Consider the following 17,047-nt stretch of genomic DNA (forward strand, 5'->3'; position numbering starts at 1 on the left):
CCAAGCCTATCTTTGTTATTTTACGGTAACTTATCAGGAGAGAGAAATAATCGTTAAACGTAAGCACAATGTAACCTCGTTTCAAGGGCTGGAAGCCTAGACTGAACTGCATACCAGTGCTTCCTTGAGAATTCAATCAAGCAGTGCGGGGAGGGCACATGGTGTTGAAGATGTGATGCCTCTGGCATGTGGCAGATCAAGGTTAAAGTCACAGCTGTGATCTTTACCACCTGCATAAACTTGGGCCACTTACTTTATATCAATAAGCCTCATGTTCTTTAGCTGTAAGATGGGGATAACAACATTTTATGTCATAGAGTTATCTTTAAGGATTAAAAGATGTTTATAAAATAAACTTTACAGAGCACCTAACACAGTTCCTGGCCCGTGATAAGCACTCCACAAATTGGGGTGTTAAAAACAAAACATACCTCTAACTTAATAACCATTGTGGGTAAACACATTTTAAAAAAAAATTTTTTTCACTTTCCCACCATTTGACATGTAATTCTCATTTGATCTGAACTCATTTGAACTAAAACAAAAAATGAAGACGAGTATTAAAACCAAGGGGAATTCCATACCTAGAAAGGGACCTTCCCAACCGTACTGCCATCTCACTCAAGGGCTTGCTTTTCTCTCGAGAGTGGTAAGGGACAAAGGAAAAAATGGCAGCTGCTACAGGCCTCGAACAGGAGAAAGGGCTCAAGTGGTTAGCTCTTCTTTCTCTAGAAACCCAGGACAGAAAAAGGTGTCCTGGACCCATAACACTCAGTCCCTCCTCTTGTATTAAGCCAACGGTACCTAACTTTTAACATACTGAGGAAACTAAACGGCCATGTGGTAGCAAAGTGAGATTCTAGCCAGGAATAAGACGGAACCTTGTTTTTAAATTTCTATAGTACGCTTGACACTTTTCACCCCTGATCACACTCTATCACGTCTAACACGGTACTGGTATTGGATTATCAAAATCATGGGAAGCTTTTTTAATAATTCCCATCCTTACTACTTAAATCTGCAGGCTCAAAATACTGTCTGCATGACTAATCCATTTGGGAAGACACACACGTCCCTCACAGGATAGGAAGAAGAGGGGAAAGCCCTGTTTATAGCAACCATGAATGTGCGTCTTCAGAGGATGGGGATTAATAGTCCTGATAACTCAACTTGTTCTTGTACGTTTTAAATCCATCCCTTTATGAGACGAAGGTACTCCTTACTCTGCCAGACCGAGGATGGTTTCCCGTTTGTACTGGTCATCTGCAGTGAACCGCTGCACGTCCACACCCTTCCGCAGGCCCTGGAGGATCTGAGCCTGAGTGAAGTCCAGGAGGCGTTCGTTGTAGTACTGCAACTGCTTGGTCAGTGCAGCGAGCTCCTCGGGCCAGGCTTCCTGCCCGTATCGAGTCACATGCCTGGTGACCATCTTGATTAGCTCTTTGGGGTCGGCCTATGAGTAACAAAAAGACTAATTTAAAAAAAAAAAAAAGAGTAACAGTGGGAAGAAGATCACGTCTGCCGGGGCACCTGTTTGACCCTTCACGCTGCTGCCATTCAATCAAGGCTGACAACCACCCTTAGGAGTCAATTGCAGAGGCGGCACATTTTGCAGACCACAAAGACGGGACACAGAACTGACTCTAGGAGCGGGTTTCTGGACTCCCGCTCTGCTCTTCCGCCTTAAAAATCTCCACCCACTTAAAGAATAATGTATGCTTGCTTTTCCAACTACCATCATCCTATACCAGATCTCTTCCCCAATTATCTGATCATTTATAATAATTCACCCTGGAAGTAATTTTTATCATCACTGCCCCTAGATAAATTTTCTTTGGACCATCTAAGTGTTCTCAATAACAAAGAGCTGCAGTTCAATGATTCCACGAGAAATGCCTAAATAGCTAGGTAGAAGAATGTTTTCTCCAGGGGTAAGTGAGGGGAAAAAACCCCATCCCTGTTCCTGAAATCATAAATTTTTCTAGTTTCATAAGAAAGTATGCAACCAATTTTCACTCTGCTCAGTTTGGGGCTCAATGGGATACTGTTCCTTAATTCTAGCATTTTCTTTAACAACAATACAATTATTCCAACAGAACAAAACCCAGAACTGAACAGCTGACAGGAAAGGAAAATAAGTGGTTAACCAACCACGTTTATTTATATTAGAGTTGGTCCGGGTGTCAACAAAGCAACAGCAATGCAGCCATGATTCTGGAGTTACCTAATATGTGAACAACATGAACTCAATCCCTCCCAATTTCTGGGAAAATATGGCGCATATTTTAATACCAGCAAATTAGGAAGAAAACTCCAGAATCTACCTCTGGTTTTCAGAAACACATCTAATTACCGTAAGCCATCAGCATTTCTAATGTGTAAGCCATTATTCTGAGCTACACGTGAGATTTGTCAATGTCGAGTCCATATTACCTAACCTAGCCTGACATTCTCTCTTGATCCTATTAAGGAACAATCTGGGAGCACCGATAAAAACCAATTAAAGAAATCTTCTTGGATTCCAGCAGGTGGATTTAAGAAAAAGTCAACCTTACTCAATTTTTTCCCTACCCCTAGGCAGACACTGAGTCTTACTCTCAAAAACCACAGATACGTGTCTCAAGTCAAAAGACGTGGGTTTGAAAACTAATGCTCCAAAGTAAGCAGCTATAACACCATCTGTCATTCATTCAACAAGTATTTTTTGTGCACCTATTATGTACCAGGTGATGTACTAAGATGTGACCCTTTCCTCCAAGAATTCAGTCTATGAGGAGAGACAATCAAGCAAACAATTATAAAATGGTGTGATACAAGTAAGCACAGGGTGCTATGGGAATGCAGAGGAGTGGGACTTGGGCACGTATCAAGGAGGTCTTCTTGGAAGAGTTAATTTCTAGGCTAACTGCTCAGGTATCAGAAGTAAAAAGGCCAGCAAAAAAATAGGGAGACAAATTCTGGTAAAGGGGAGAGTATGTGCTAAGCCTGGATGGCTAAGACCTGATGGGAAGATGGAGTGAATAAAGCTGATCTAACTGCAATTAGAAATGATTTCGGAATAAGCTGCATACAGCTGGTACTTCTGGCAATGGAGACCCCATGACTCAGCCCTCAGTGCCTCTACGGCTGTCATTTAACCCAACCCCCTCCTACTTACGGACTGAAGCCCTGAGGCACCACCCTGAACCGCCCACCGGGGCAAAGCCCCCTCTGAAGCTGTCTGGTAGAGGGACGCTGCTGGGGGCCAGCCAGCCCGTCTACACCGGCTCTGCACCCTGGTGCGCTCTGCTGTTGCCTGCTCTTCTCACACCTCATCTAGATAGCACTCTCCTGCCTAGGAAGAGAGAGAGCAGAAGCAAATATCCAGTGACCAGGGTTTCAGGGCAGCAGGAGAGCTCTTCTGTAGGTGTTCTTTCAGGGAGCTCTTTGTGTCGGTTTTGCACTCCACCAGCAAACCCACGTTCATCAAAACTGTGAGGAAGCCTTCCTTCCATATACACTCTGGCCCTGTGGTTTCAGGCGAAAGTCCTCAGCCTCCAGTTGCCCGACGCGCTTTGCAGGAGAGGCTATAGCCAGGCCGTCCATCTCTGAGTGTGACTCCCACCCCCACTCGTGCAATCGACCACCTCCCCTCGCCCAAGGGTTTCTCACAGCTATTGCTCCACATTCATTTTTTCACTTTTTGCTTTCCGGCATCTCAAGGACTTGGTCCCTGTATTGGGAGAGTGGACTATATATATGATCTCATTTCTATTCTCTTTGTATGAAACAAATCCCCAAACCAGGTAGAGAGTTAAGCTCCAAAATGGCAGCACATACCAATAATGAGCATAATTGCTAATACTAACATTTACATTGGCTTTTCTTTATCTTATAGAGAGTTTCAAGTCTCCACATACAACCTTCATTTTCATATGTGGCAAAAAATACCTATTCTCTCCTTTTGCGAATGAAGAAAATGGCATGGCAGAGTGTAATAAGCGTGGACACAGAGAAGTTACTAGCTGGATGACCTTGTGCAAGTTACTTAACAACTACAAATTTGATTGTCTCATCTATAAAATGGCAATATATATAGCTTGCATGGTTTCACAAAGCCTAAGAGACCATATACACACACACACACACACACACACACACACACACACAAAATACACAAACCAAGACCTGGCCTTTAGCAGGTGCTCCAAAAATGAAAGGGATTATGGAATTTACTCAAAGGTATACACCAGTTACACTTTAATTGTACCTCTACTGCATACTTTACATTGCCTTCTCTTATAAGTATTAAAACACAGCTTCCAGCAGGCAGAGACCATGGGTACTTAGTGGATTTGTCTTTCCTAGAGCACATTAGAGTTTCTTGAACAAATCAGGTGTGGAGTAAAACGGAGACACACTGAACAGCAGTTGTAGCTTTTAAGTTAGTAATACTAGTTTATATTCCAGATCCTTCAGTTAGCAGAGATGCAATTTGAGGCAAGTTACATCATGTCTCTGTTTCCTCATCTATAAGAGAGTCAACAAGCACACCATCCTCGTGGTTTGTTGGGAGGCACAAATAAAATATTTTAGAATGTCTTTTTCTCTATTATTATATGAAAGAAAATTGGGCCCAGAGCTTACTCCCAAGAAACTAAAACTAGTGATTGTCAAAGATGTACACATAAACAACTCACAGAAGGCACCTGAGTATAAGAACCATTATAGAATCACAAACAAGAATGCTGGAAACTCCTTAGAGGGAGCAATGGACACTTCTGACTCTTCTGGGGCTCAGTTTCTTCAGATGTAGAACAAAGGAGTATCACAAGATGATCACCTTTCTAAGGCTAAAATCCTATGAATGTATAAGAATTCAAACATGAAAATAAAATAAAACCTTGTAAATCCCTCCAGGTGTGGAACTGGGGAAGTTCTACATCTCATCTCATTGATGCCTCCACTAAACATCAGAACAGATTTCTTTGTTAAAAATACAATTTCAGACCAACAAATTATAGCCAGTAGGCCCCTACACAGTTTAAACAACTTTCATCCCTTCTCCTTTACTAAGTAGAAATTGTCTAGCCCCTCTGAATAATTTTTACTTCACATTCTCTGTGCATCAAATGTGTTCACTTTTCTAAGAAACATTTAAGAACAAATACCTAATATTTCAGTCTTCGGTATGGAACAGACATAGTGCTAAATATATATGAACTGAATCTCATTTAATACTAACAATCTTGGGACACCAGAGTCTACTAGTACTATCCTCTTTAAGATGGGTAAGGAGGTGAGTAGCTTGACTAAGGCCATGCAGGGTAGGTGGCAGGGCAGGATATGACTCCCAGGCATAACGTCGCCCAAGAACCAGCCCTTTATATTTGTTGTGCAGGGAGGGGTATCTCTTAAAATTATAAGAATCTTGATAAGATCAATGTACACATAGCTCCCACCAAATGTAAATGAGATTTGGCATTTGAGTCCTTTTACAGATGATCAACTTTCAATGATGGACTTAATGCTGTCATTCTATATTACATCAGGACTGACCTATTTTTTTAACACAGACATCCTCCCTCTCATCCCTTTTACACATATACACACATGTGTAAATACAAATGATCACAGAGGACACACGATGGTAGGTGTTCAACTGGAGATCCTGGTTTGAGCTGTGTTTCCAAGCATTCTGTCTTCTCTAAGAATAACGGAGAGAGATTTAGAACAGAAAGATGCTAGAATATCATTTTCTGTTCAACCTCTTGATATAAATATACCTCCTTTTAAATTTCCATCCTAATAAGGTGGTGAAAAGGGGCATTCTATTAATTCCTTGATGATAGGTCTTGAAGGTTATGGATCAAACATTTGTTAAATGTGTAGGAATATTTTCAATACTTTGATTTATTGGGTAAAACATGACACTAATTCTTTCAAAATCTTCCCAAAACAAAGAAAATTAGCTATGAGGAAAAAACATAGGAATTGGCATCAAAGAACCTGGACTGCTGGTTCCTCCTTCCTGAGCTTCAGGTTTTCCATTATTAAAACGGAGGCAATTTCTCTCTGATAGAATCTTCACAAAAACTGAATGAGAGTAGATGGATGGGCATGTTGTGAGTTCCGGCTTTCCGTGCAAATTTCTCGTCTTACCATCATCACTACTAGCTTCTACCCCTTCCCTCAGGAAGTTTACTGGTCATGATTACTTCCAATGTATGATTTAAATTTTAATAATAATTCTTCCCCTGAGCTGATCACAATTTCTCTAAAAATATTCCAAAAGCATCCTCTACGCAGCCCAACACTTCATTTCATACATTCATTCATTCATTCACGGCACAAGGGTACCGCATTAAAGTTTCTAAAGCACTTTCACGTGATTTTCATTTGACCCTCATACCAACCCAGTGATGGGCACAGCAGACTGCTGTTGCTGTTTTACAGATGGCAACCTGCATGGCAGGCGTCCTGAGCCGGGATCCTGCAGCGAGGACGTGAGCCCAGCCCCCTGGCCTCTGGCCTCGGGGGCACCCCACTCCATCAGGCCCTTCCTCCCTATCCTGCCAGCGGGGCTCCCCCAACGCTCCACGTCCAGACTCACACCTGAAGTCACTAATTTCTGTGTGCAGAGTATATTCAAACCTCTCTCCCTCTCTTTCCCGCCTAATTTCAATGATATGATCCATGGGTATGAAAGCTCCTGGCCTCTAAGAAGCCTTTGAAGGACGTTATGGGTAGCTTCAGAATCTCCCATATTCGGTATCAAAAAGATACTGCAAAAACTGAAAACATAAAAAGGCATCAAAAATTTAAAAAGTGTAGAGAGTTAAATTACTCTAATTTTTTCCCCCAAATTTGGCAATGCAGTTCTTCTATGGGGTGAAAAAAAAAAATACGATTTCTTTAAAGAATATGGTCAAGTCCCTGTAAAAACAAAATGTACATAAATATTTATGACACCAAAATGCTGGATGATTTCATCTACTACTTACTAGAAGAGGTAATAAATCCATTCAGGCTTAAAAGTCTCCATTTCTTGGTAATATTGTTTGGAAAGTTTTGAACAGGTGGTATGTTTCCCCTCTAGGGTTGTTATTTGCTTGAGATAATATTCTACTTCGTATATTCAATTAGTAGCTTAAGAAAACACATTTTAGAAATAGTTTACCATAAAGTTTTGAATTTCATCCCCTGCTGGGTTTGCTTCTCTAGCATATAAAACTAGAAGACACGTTTCCATTTTTAACTGATTTTATTTTCTGAGACTTTTTAAAAAGAATGATGCAGAAATCACACTTCAAGATGCATTTACGTGGGGATGGATAAATTAGGAGTTTGGGATTAGCAGAAACAAACTACTATATATAAAATAGATAAAGAACAAGGTCCTACTGTATAGCACAGGGAACTATATTCAGTATCTTGTAGTAACCTATGATGGAAAAGAATATGAACAAGAATATTTATGTATGTGTGTGTATGTATGTATAACTGAATCACGTGTGTACACCAGAAACTAACACAACATTGTAAATTAACTACACTTCAATTTTTTAAAAAAGATGCATTTACAATAATTACAAAGGTAAGATATAAATGAAAAAAAATCAAGGTACAGAAAAATGTGTATAGTTTACTCATATTTGCATAAAAAGTTATTACATAAATACGCATATCCTTAAACTATTTCTGGAAGTAGACAAAAGGGAAATACTTTTTGTTTTATCCTATTTTCATCATTTGAGGTTTTTTGTCATGTGTGCATTAACATAAAAAGTTAATTAGGACAAATACTAGAAGAGAAAATTCTCTGCAAGTGACCATTTGCCAATCATCATTATAGGTCTCTAAAAAGAAACATGAACGCCCAGTGGGCTGCTCCAAAGCTCATCCAGGTTTGCTGCCAGGTGTGGCTGACTCGGGATGTGCTTCCCGTCAAGATGCACATGCTTTTTATCAGAAATAACACCACAAATTATATCAGTACTTTTATTCAAACCTAGTAATCTACCTAAGTTATTCTAGCAACTCAGAACTACAGGGGGTGGAAGGAGAAAATGTGAAAATAGAAACAAGCTGAACTGACAATCAAGTGGAAGCTAAGCTTCACAGAGTGTTATTATGTGTGGACAACGAATTGAAACCACTTTGATTTCAGTTTCCAGGATGATTCATCAGGAGTTTGTCATATCTAATTCCAAACCCAGCAGTGCCGTTTTATACAGGGGGAGATGCTGAAAAGACTCAAATAATGAGTCATTAGGTAGTCAATGGACAACGCAAACATACTTAAAACGTCCAGCTAACGTGCCCATCCGTGAGGGGTCAGGACTCCAAACTGTAAAACTGAAGGTTGTCCGAACCACAGCAGCTGGAATGATTCCTCAACTTATTCACATGCCAATAAACAGTCACTGAGTAACTGCAGTGGGTGAAGTCCTGGGGGTTCAGCGAAGATGGGATTCCTGCCCTCAACAAGATTACCACGTGGCGAGAAGACAGACGTGCATCAGCTACCATAGCCTAAAAGAACCACTCCAGTGGGTGTCTGGAGGAGAGCCGTGAGAGACGGAAATTAACTATACTACAACTTTAAAAAAAGATGCATTTGCAATAATTATAAAGGTAAGAAATAAATGAAAAAAAAAAATTATTTCAGGCCGGTATCTGCTGAGGCAGCAGAGGAGAGCTCTTTTGAGCTCAGACTTACCTATTGACAGTGGGAAGAAGAAGGAGGTATTTCAGGCAGGAGAATTACATCTGCACAGGCACAGAGGTGTGGGGATGGATGTTAAATTAAGAGGAATATACATTCTGAACAGCTGGAGTGTAGACTTCAAATGAGCTAGTGTCAGGGTCACGGCCGGCGGGGTGAGGAACAGCCGCCAGTTCTCCAAGGGGCTTCCCTGCCACACACGGGAGCAGCGATTTTAGCCGGTAGCCACCGCAGAGCACGTGAAAACATCCTCCTGGGAATGACCCGTTAGGAACGGTGAGCCAGAGATCACTCAGGTCCGAAACACAGGGACACGCTGCTTCCGAAACAAAGCTCGGGCGGCAGCACATCCAAGTAAAAGGCAGGTAAAGACCGGGATCAGGAGCTCTAAGTGACAGCTGTCACCGTCTCCCGGAGCAACCTGAGCAAGCAACCGCATTTCTCTGTGTCTTCCTTTCTGCAACATGGGGCTGCTCGGCGGATCAAGCGGCAGAAGGAATGTGAAAGGTACTAAGACAGCCAATGCCTTCCCAGGGTTAGTCTGACCTTCCTGCTGTCCCCTGACAACTCCCGTTCACAAGCCCCCACGCAGCCTGCCACTGTCACCCCCCTCCTGACACCTTCCCAGCCAGAGAGAAGAGACCCCACCCGGTCACAATGAAGTCTGGTCACAGACCCTAATTCTATGCTTTTCCTCTGCAGTCAGGCAACACTTCCGAGCCTTGAGTTTTATAGGGAGACATTTTAATACTTTCTTAAATATCTTGTGAAAAAACACCACAGTTCATATGTTGGGACAGGGATACCTCAATTCCTCTGTTACAGATCCCACCCCTCCATCTGGAACATTCTTCCCCTCCATCTTTCTGGTGCTATGCTCGTCCTTTTCGTTACTCAAAGGTCACCTTCTCAATTGAGGTCTTTCCTGAGCCTGTTTAACTTGTATTCTACACACACAGTCCTTAACTTTCTTCTTTGTTTTCAAAGGTCTTATCATAATCTAATAAAGTATACATTTTATTTACTTATTTTGTTTATGGTGCCCCTTCCTCAGCGGAATGTAAATCTGAAAAGGGCAACGGTTTTTACATATACTTTGCTCACGACCGTCTCCCCAGGATCTAGAATACTCCCTGGCATAAGTAGTCATCTGACAAACATTTGATAAACACACACATAATTCAATTATTTCATATGTACTGAAGAATTATTAATTTTCAGTAATCCACCCAGGGAACATTTGTTTACTACCCTTGATATTTCAGGTCCTGCTCTAAGCAATGAGGAAAACAATAAATACAACACAGACACTGGTCTCGAACAGTTCATTTTCTAGTGAGATGAAAGTAGATAAATTCAAAGTAATAGAGTGAGTATAAACGTTACGAGGTAAGTAAAGGGCAGTACAAACGTGCATACAGGAGCATCCAACACAGCTTGGGAGCACGACAGAATGGTGGCAAGTGGTAGGAACCATGCCTTGGTGACGTAAGACCTGAACCAAGTGCTAAGCAAAGAAATGCTGGGGAAACATTATAGGCAAAAGAGGACAACATACCGAATGCAAAGAACAGAGAACACACGGGCTGGCTGAGAAATTTAAGCAGCTTGGTACGGCTGGAGTGAAGGAACATGAAGTTGCAGAAACAGACAGAGGCCAGACCACCTTGCTGGGGCAACAGGAAATCACTGAAGGACTGCAGACGCAAGGGAGGATGACCAGACCTCCATTTTGGAAAGGCTTCTCTGACAGATGCTTGGAAAAAGATGCAAAAGCAACAAAAAGGAAGAGACAATGACGTTTGATTGCATTTTTCACTCTTCATCTCACCTTTCAGACTAACAACCAAATGCTTTCCATAGAGTTGCCAAGAAGTCTCTGGAGAATTAGCTGGCTTGTGACCTAGCCGTGTGCCATCTTAATGCTATCAGAGGGCACATCTGTTTCTGTTTGGAGCAGCTGAGACATTAGAAGTCATGTGTTGAGGCATCACCACTGGGCCACATGAACCTCGCTGGCTTCTATTTGCACTAGGCTTTAATGCTGCTTCCCGAAGCAATGACCCTGACCAGCAGCTGCCTTACGCTACTGGGCCCAGAAAGGGAACGGCTACAGGTGTCAGGAACCACGTCACAGGGTGGGTGAGTATTCCAACAACCAGGAATCCGAGGCCAAGGCCTAGGGTGAGGCAGGAGACCTCCAAGGGACATCTTCAAAGGAAAGAACAGTTTGACAGGAGAACGGTGACAGGAACAAGACCAAGAGCTAAAGGGCAGTGATGGTGGGTTGACACAAGATGAAAGGAAGAAACAGAAATTGGTGTAAAGGGTAGAAAAGGGCAGGAATCCGATTTCATTATTCTTCACACTATAACACTAGGCTCTATGTCCTTCACAGCAGGCAGTCAATAAATGCTGGATCGATGAAAGGATGTGTAAAATATAAGACCTGAAAATAAAACACTCATACTTTCCGTTGGGAATACAGAAGAAACCAAGATGGACACACCTTTACTTCTAACCCTCATCTGTCAAGGTTCTGCTTCCTCTCTCTGCACGCTTTAGTCACAGAAATCTTAAGTGGGGTTTCTTACAGAGCGACTTCAGTATCTGAAGTGGGAAACAGTGACTGCCAGATAGAAAAGCTGGGATGGAATTTAATGGTTTTCTCCTACCTTACCTCTCTCAAAGACAATACAGGATCTGGGACTTTTAATTTTCGGTTCAAAGTAATTTACTATCGGGGAAAACAGGAAAAATACAGACTGTACTAGAATTTTCCTTCAAGAGGACTACTTTAAGTTTTTAGGTAATGAAACCGAAGATCAGGCCAAAATGCGGCTCTGCAGCCAGCTCTTTGGCTTCTGTCGCAGTCTGAACACGTGGTCTGTGGGGCGAGGGGTCCCAGTCCTCTCACCTGCAGCTAGCTCCTCTAATCCACCTTTACGTAACTGTCTCACATGGATTTACGGTAAGTGGTGAGTTCGCTGAGGTCAGACAGCCATAACCACCTTCTCATCCCAAGACTCGCTCAGAGGCCACGGCACACATAAGGTGCTCGGGGCGGGGTTTAGGGCTAGACCAGCTGACCGAGTGGCCTTTCAATCCTCTGTATTTGTGAAAGGTGGAACACAGTGTTGGGCATGCAGTGTGACCTTAATACAGATCACACACATGGAAACAGTACATACTACATGGGAGTCCTGAGCCAATTATCCAGCACTTGTGTACGTACTACTGAAAAGATAAGGACATTTAAAAGCAGACACCAGCAAACGCCATGAATACTCTTTGCCAGCCATCCAACTGAATAGAGTAAGAAAGACATTAAGTAAGTACGCTGTTCCAGAAATAAACCTGCCACACTTCCACCTATATAATCACTTCTTTCCCTCAATGTATAACACAGTAGGTCAATTCCTTATTTCACATAAAAACATCCCTGTGATATAAAAGCAAAACAAAGGAAAATTACTAGAGTATAGGATAAAAGTACTGTACAAAGCAGCAGTAGCTATCGAAAACAAAAAAATAAATTCAAAATTTCCGAAATAAAGTAATACATCAACTGGCTAATAAAAGAGAAAGAAACAGTCCTTTTCTTGGCCAATTTCATCCTAATATACCTATTCCTGAGAACAATACCCACTGACGATGATGAAGCCCTTGGGAGAGTAATCTGCGTGGCAGAGGGTTCCCCCACCCACCTTCCTCTTTTTAAATAAAAACTGATGAATGAGAGCCATAGATTTTGCCACGAATGGAATGTTTTCACATACTTATAGGTTCTTAGATATGCTTTGGATGGTGGAGGCAGCTAGAACTTTGATACTCATGTGAAATTATTTCTTCATAGCCTACTTTGGGTTGGGGAGGAAGAATCCTGCCTCAGTAAAAACTGAACCTTGGATTTGTGCACAGAGTGGATTTGAAAGTCTGACCTATTTGCTTACCTACTCCTAAAGTGGTAATTCTCTTAAAATGTCCAGTATAAAAAGGAAATAATTTCCAAACACTGATGACTAAAGGTGGTGTATACAAGTAAACCTACAGGGCTTCCATTTTCCAGCGGCATCTGGAACACTTCTGTGTCCACAAAACAAGGCACATGTAACTTGAGGCCACGCTTAGGTGCTCTCACTCAGAAATTAACAATAAAGTTAAATAAAAGTGTCAGAAGCTTGGTGGCAAGTAGGCACAGTGTATCTCAACATTTCATCTGCATAATTACTACTCTCATATCTCTCTGGCTTAAAAATAAATAAAAGTGCAGCACCGTTCAAAGAACTACATTGCCTACTGTCCTAAATTAGACAGAGCCATCTTCCTCTTGAGAAGTGAGTTAAAAAGCCAACTCTCCATTTCTCCTCTCCTTTAGCCTTTCCTAAGAATGCTGTAACATAAAATAAATGACAGAAAAGTTAGGGGATGAATCAGCATTCACAATGAATATTAGAAACTCTACTTCTTATTAATTCCTGGAAAAGCAACTACGTCTAACACAGAAAAGGCAAAGGCTGTCAGCCACTGGGAATACAAAGCACTCTGAATACAAAGTGCATCAGTCCCTCCAAAGAGGTAAACGTGTTTGAACTACTTTAGAAAAGCTTAACCCTGCTCATTAACAAAGTGGAAACCATGAGGACTCACCCTGTAAAGAGGATGGCACTTGTCCCTGAAACATGGAGCCAACCGGGCGTAGATCTGTAGGCTATAGTAATAGGCTGCCAGCTGGAGAGAGAGAGCAGAGCGGGACTGCTTTTCAAAGCACCTGTTGGCATCTAACACCTAGAAAGGAGCACGAGAAAAAGAGCTCAGCTGAAAGGAAATTAGCACAACCATCATAAACCATTATATTTCTAGTCCGTACTGTAGAATTTTGGTTCAAAGCTTCTATCATATCAACTCAAGCTCAAGCTCATCTTCATGAGACTACATTAAAATTCAGAAGACATTATAACGGCAGATCCTGTGCACGTGAAAGTCGATTTTAAAATCAACATTTCAGCTAACGTTGCAGAATTTACTTTCCGGGTACTGACCACAGTCCTTCCATCTTGCAAGAACAACAAGAAGGAAGTGAAACATATGATAAACAATTTACTGGTGAAAATCCCCAGTAAAGGCTTTTAGTCTATTCATCTTTAAGTCCTCCTTTCTTGGTAAGGGTAAACTTACCTGCGGTAAGGCAAGGAGATAAGCAAGAGCCAAGGTCATATCATTTGGTAAAGCATCGCTTGCCAGCTGCAAGAGAACTGAATGTAGAAAAAACATATATATATTGCATTATTTTATTAGAGGATCCATGCGACATTCATAGTTACTAAGTGTCATGACTTTAGTCCTTTATGATTTCAACAGTAATGCGTTTCAGAGAACTCTTTAAGATCCTTTATGAAAGTCTGTTCAGCACCATAGAAATAACAGACTATACGAAACTATGTTAAATGATAACCTTGCCTTAACTCAAATTATGCTGTTACTTACACAAGAGAAAACCCTATTAGTGCAGCTACAAAGTCTGAGTGCAAATAGATCAGTGAGGATGGTTTCTGCCAGCTAATCTTTTGGTTTTCAAGACCCAGACCAAGCTATAAAATTCTGGATATCAATGACAACTACTGTAGAAAATGACCATCTGAGCATTAACGATGAGAGCAACACAGCTTTTTGTGAGTGCAGATTTAGGATAAATCTTCCGATTACTACAATTACGATACATGGTTTTGTTTGTTCTCTTCACCACACTCCACAAAAAGAGAACCAGTCTCTTGCTTTGATTATAGAACACCTTAAAATATCCCAACCATCTACAACTTTTCCACAAAAATTTTTATATAAGCAACGACCTATCAATGTCATGGCTTTAATAAAGGAGAGAACACTGCCCATAACATCTGTGTTTATATCCATTTTATATTAATAAGGAGGTATTCCATTTAGGGTCTTAAGTGACAATTACCAGGTAGTCATTGTAATCACAATGTAAATCTTTTATTTTTAAAGAATGGACTCTCCTAACCTTCACTAATGAAGGTAAACAGTATTTAAATAATTCAAAGTAAATATTTCACTTCGTCAATACACCATGTAATTTTTTCCCAGAAGATTTACCTTCCTAATTGTGTCTTACTTGAACTAAAATTTAAAGCCACTCATATAATCTGAGCTTGGCTGACCATCTGAGCAGGGGGCTGGGTGTGCAGTGAGGAGCCAGGTGTAAGCGGCTGAAGCGTCAGAGGCTGACCTAAAACTCAGCATGTCCTGCGCATGATTTATGGGGGAAGAAACTGAGCTTTCTCCACTGTGCCTCTGCAAAGAGTTCTCTAGATACGCATTTCCTCTGTGTTCTCCAAATCTCATAAACCAACTTGAACCACCAGTCAGCTTCAGGCCTCCCAAGGCATTGTACTGTTTTAGAGATGTTTTCTGATCAAAAGCTGCTCATTTCAAGGCCCGTTTCCACATTCAGCCCTTCACTCAGTATCAATGAGAACTTCCTCTGAACCCGATATTGCTCTAAAATAAGAATCAGAGTTCCTGCCCTTTCAGAGTAAACACACTAAGACCAGAAAAAGTCTTCAAATAAATAATTTAAAAATGCAATGCAAAGGGCCCAAATCAAATTTTATACAAACAAGTATGAGAGCAAAGAAGAGTTACAAAATCGCCGAATGTATTCTAGGACACTATCAAAACTGAAGGATGAAGGAGTTAAGTTATACATTTTGGACAACAGAAGATGAAGGAAGAAGAAGCATGTAAGCTTAGTCTGCTGAAAATCCTGTACTTCTGAGAAAGACTTACTTAGAGTCTAGAAATTGCACACCATACAAACACACATAGAAACACACACACAACCCCAGGGTTGCCATTTTGGCTTATGTCTGCCTTATGTACTTTACCATTTAATACCTGCCCAGCTGTCTGCGGGACCTTTCATTTGGAGAAAAAACAAAATCCAGTAGTTTCACATACTAATAATTCTTCCCTATTAATTGCCTTTCTTTTTTGCTTTTTTTATGAGATGACCTACAACTGCAACCTTATTTAGTTTTTTTCCACCCCCGTTCTTATTTTCTTCAGATACTTCCCTTCCTTATGCACAAAAGAGGCCAATTTTCGAACAAGTATATCTAAACCCGCTCATCAAAAAACAGCCCTGTCTCCTCAGGGCTCAGGAGCCCTTATTTCAAGTGAGTGGCTGAGGCTCCAGCTAGCAGAGGACCACCCCTCTCCCTCTCAGAGTTGTGGTTAGGGCCGGTCTGAGGCCTGCCTGGGAAAACCAGTCCCAAGACTGACTGTCTTCCAGTCAGACTTTTTTTTTTTTTTTTTTTTTTTAAATCCTGTCATCAACTCAATCTTTCACTCCATTTAATGTGCATTTGGCTATTTCCAAAAACCAAAGCACCCTCAAGGGATGAAAAAATATGCTACCACTGAAGATTTTCCTAAGCATATGCTACAGACCCTGAAGGAAATTGCAAAAGGAAGACAACCCAACAAAAAACAAAAACAACAAAAAAGAGCCATGACAGCATGGTTGGAACAAACGCGTAGTTCCCAGAAGATGCCTTTGAGAGAGAGAATCTCCATCTGAATACATAAGTTCCAGTAGGTTTATTTTTTAAATAGTTATATTATTTCACAGATACAACTCACAAGATGGTCACTAGCATTTCTTGAACATATATCACTGAATACAAAGCTTTCAGCAGGCAAAAGAGAAAAGAAGTAGTTAATTTCCATGAGCTAAAAGTAATGACAAAAATCACCCTCAGAGGAGTCCAAAGAATCATCACTGCTACTTTCACCAAGCAGTGAAAATAATCACTTTAAAATACAAATATTTGCTCCAAGTGAATAATATCCACATAGGTTTTATTTCACACATACAAATGTGTTCATCATTTCAAACTTTTCTGCATTTTCTAATGCTCTGACACTGGGGGGGTCGTGACGATCCTGGTGAGACTGCCCTCCCAGGGCTAGTCACTTGGCAGGCAGAGCAGGCGGCTTCCCGGTGAGCACGCCTTTGATCTACAAACCAACCAGTTCAGAGCCACTTCTCTGAACCACCCCCTCTCTCTCTGGCTTTTACACTACAGAGGCAATATTACCTCGCCCTGATCACCTCAGGGCCAGGCGCCGGTCAGCCAGAGACCATCCCATAGCCCAGAGTCCACCAGGTTATTCAACCTCTCCATCGTAAGCTTGCTCAAGCGTGCCTACCACACCTCTCCTGTTCCTTCCCACGAAAACCCATACTCTGGCCTCATGCCTTCTGCCTCCAGATGACCTGAGTGCCTCCCCATGTGGCCCAGGTGGCTTGCTGTTGTC

General features: G+C 41.5%; 1 protein-coding gene across 2 annotated transcripts in view; it reads right to left on the reverse strand.

The window, feature by feature from the left end:
* NBAS (NBAS subunit of NRZ tethering complex) overlaps positions 1 to 17,047 on the reverse strand; it is a 340,101-nt gene that overhangs the window by 110,833 nt on the left and 212,221 nt on the right. For both annotated transcript variants that reach the window (XM_068564082.1, XM_068564081.1), the window contains 3 exons: positions 13,886 to 13,962; positions 13,358 to 13,495; positions 1,224 to 1,453 (listed from right to left, as the gene is read on the reverse strand). In XM_068564082.1, the coding sequence (XP_068420183.1) occupies positions 1,224 to 1,453; positions 13,358 to 13,495; positions 13,886 to 13,962 (445 nt within the window). The remainder of the gene's footprint in view (positions 1 to 1,223; positions 1,454 to 13,357; positions 13,496 to 13,885; positions 13,963 to 17,047) is intronic.

Source organism: Eschrichtius robustus, chromosome 15, assembly GCF_028021215.1.
Source record: "Eschrichtius robustus isolate mEscRob2 chromosome 15, mEscRob2.pri, whole genome shotgun sequence".
In the NCBI taxonomy this organism is placed as follows: Eukaryota; Metazoa; Chordata; class Mammalia; order Artiodactyla; family Eschrichtiidae; genus Eschrichtius; species Eschrichtius robustus.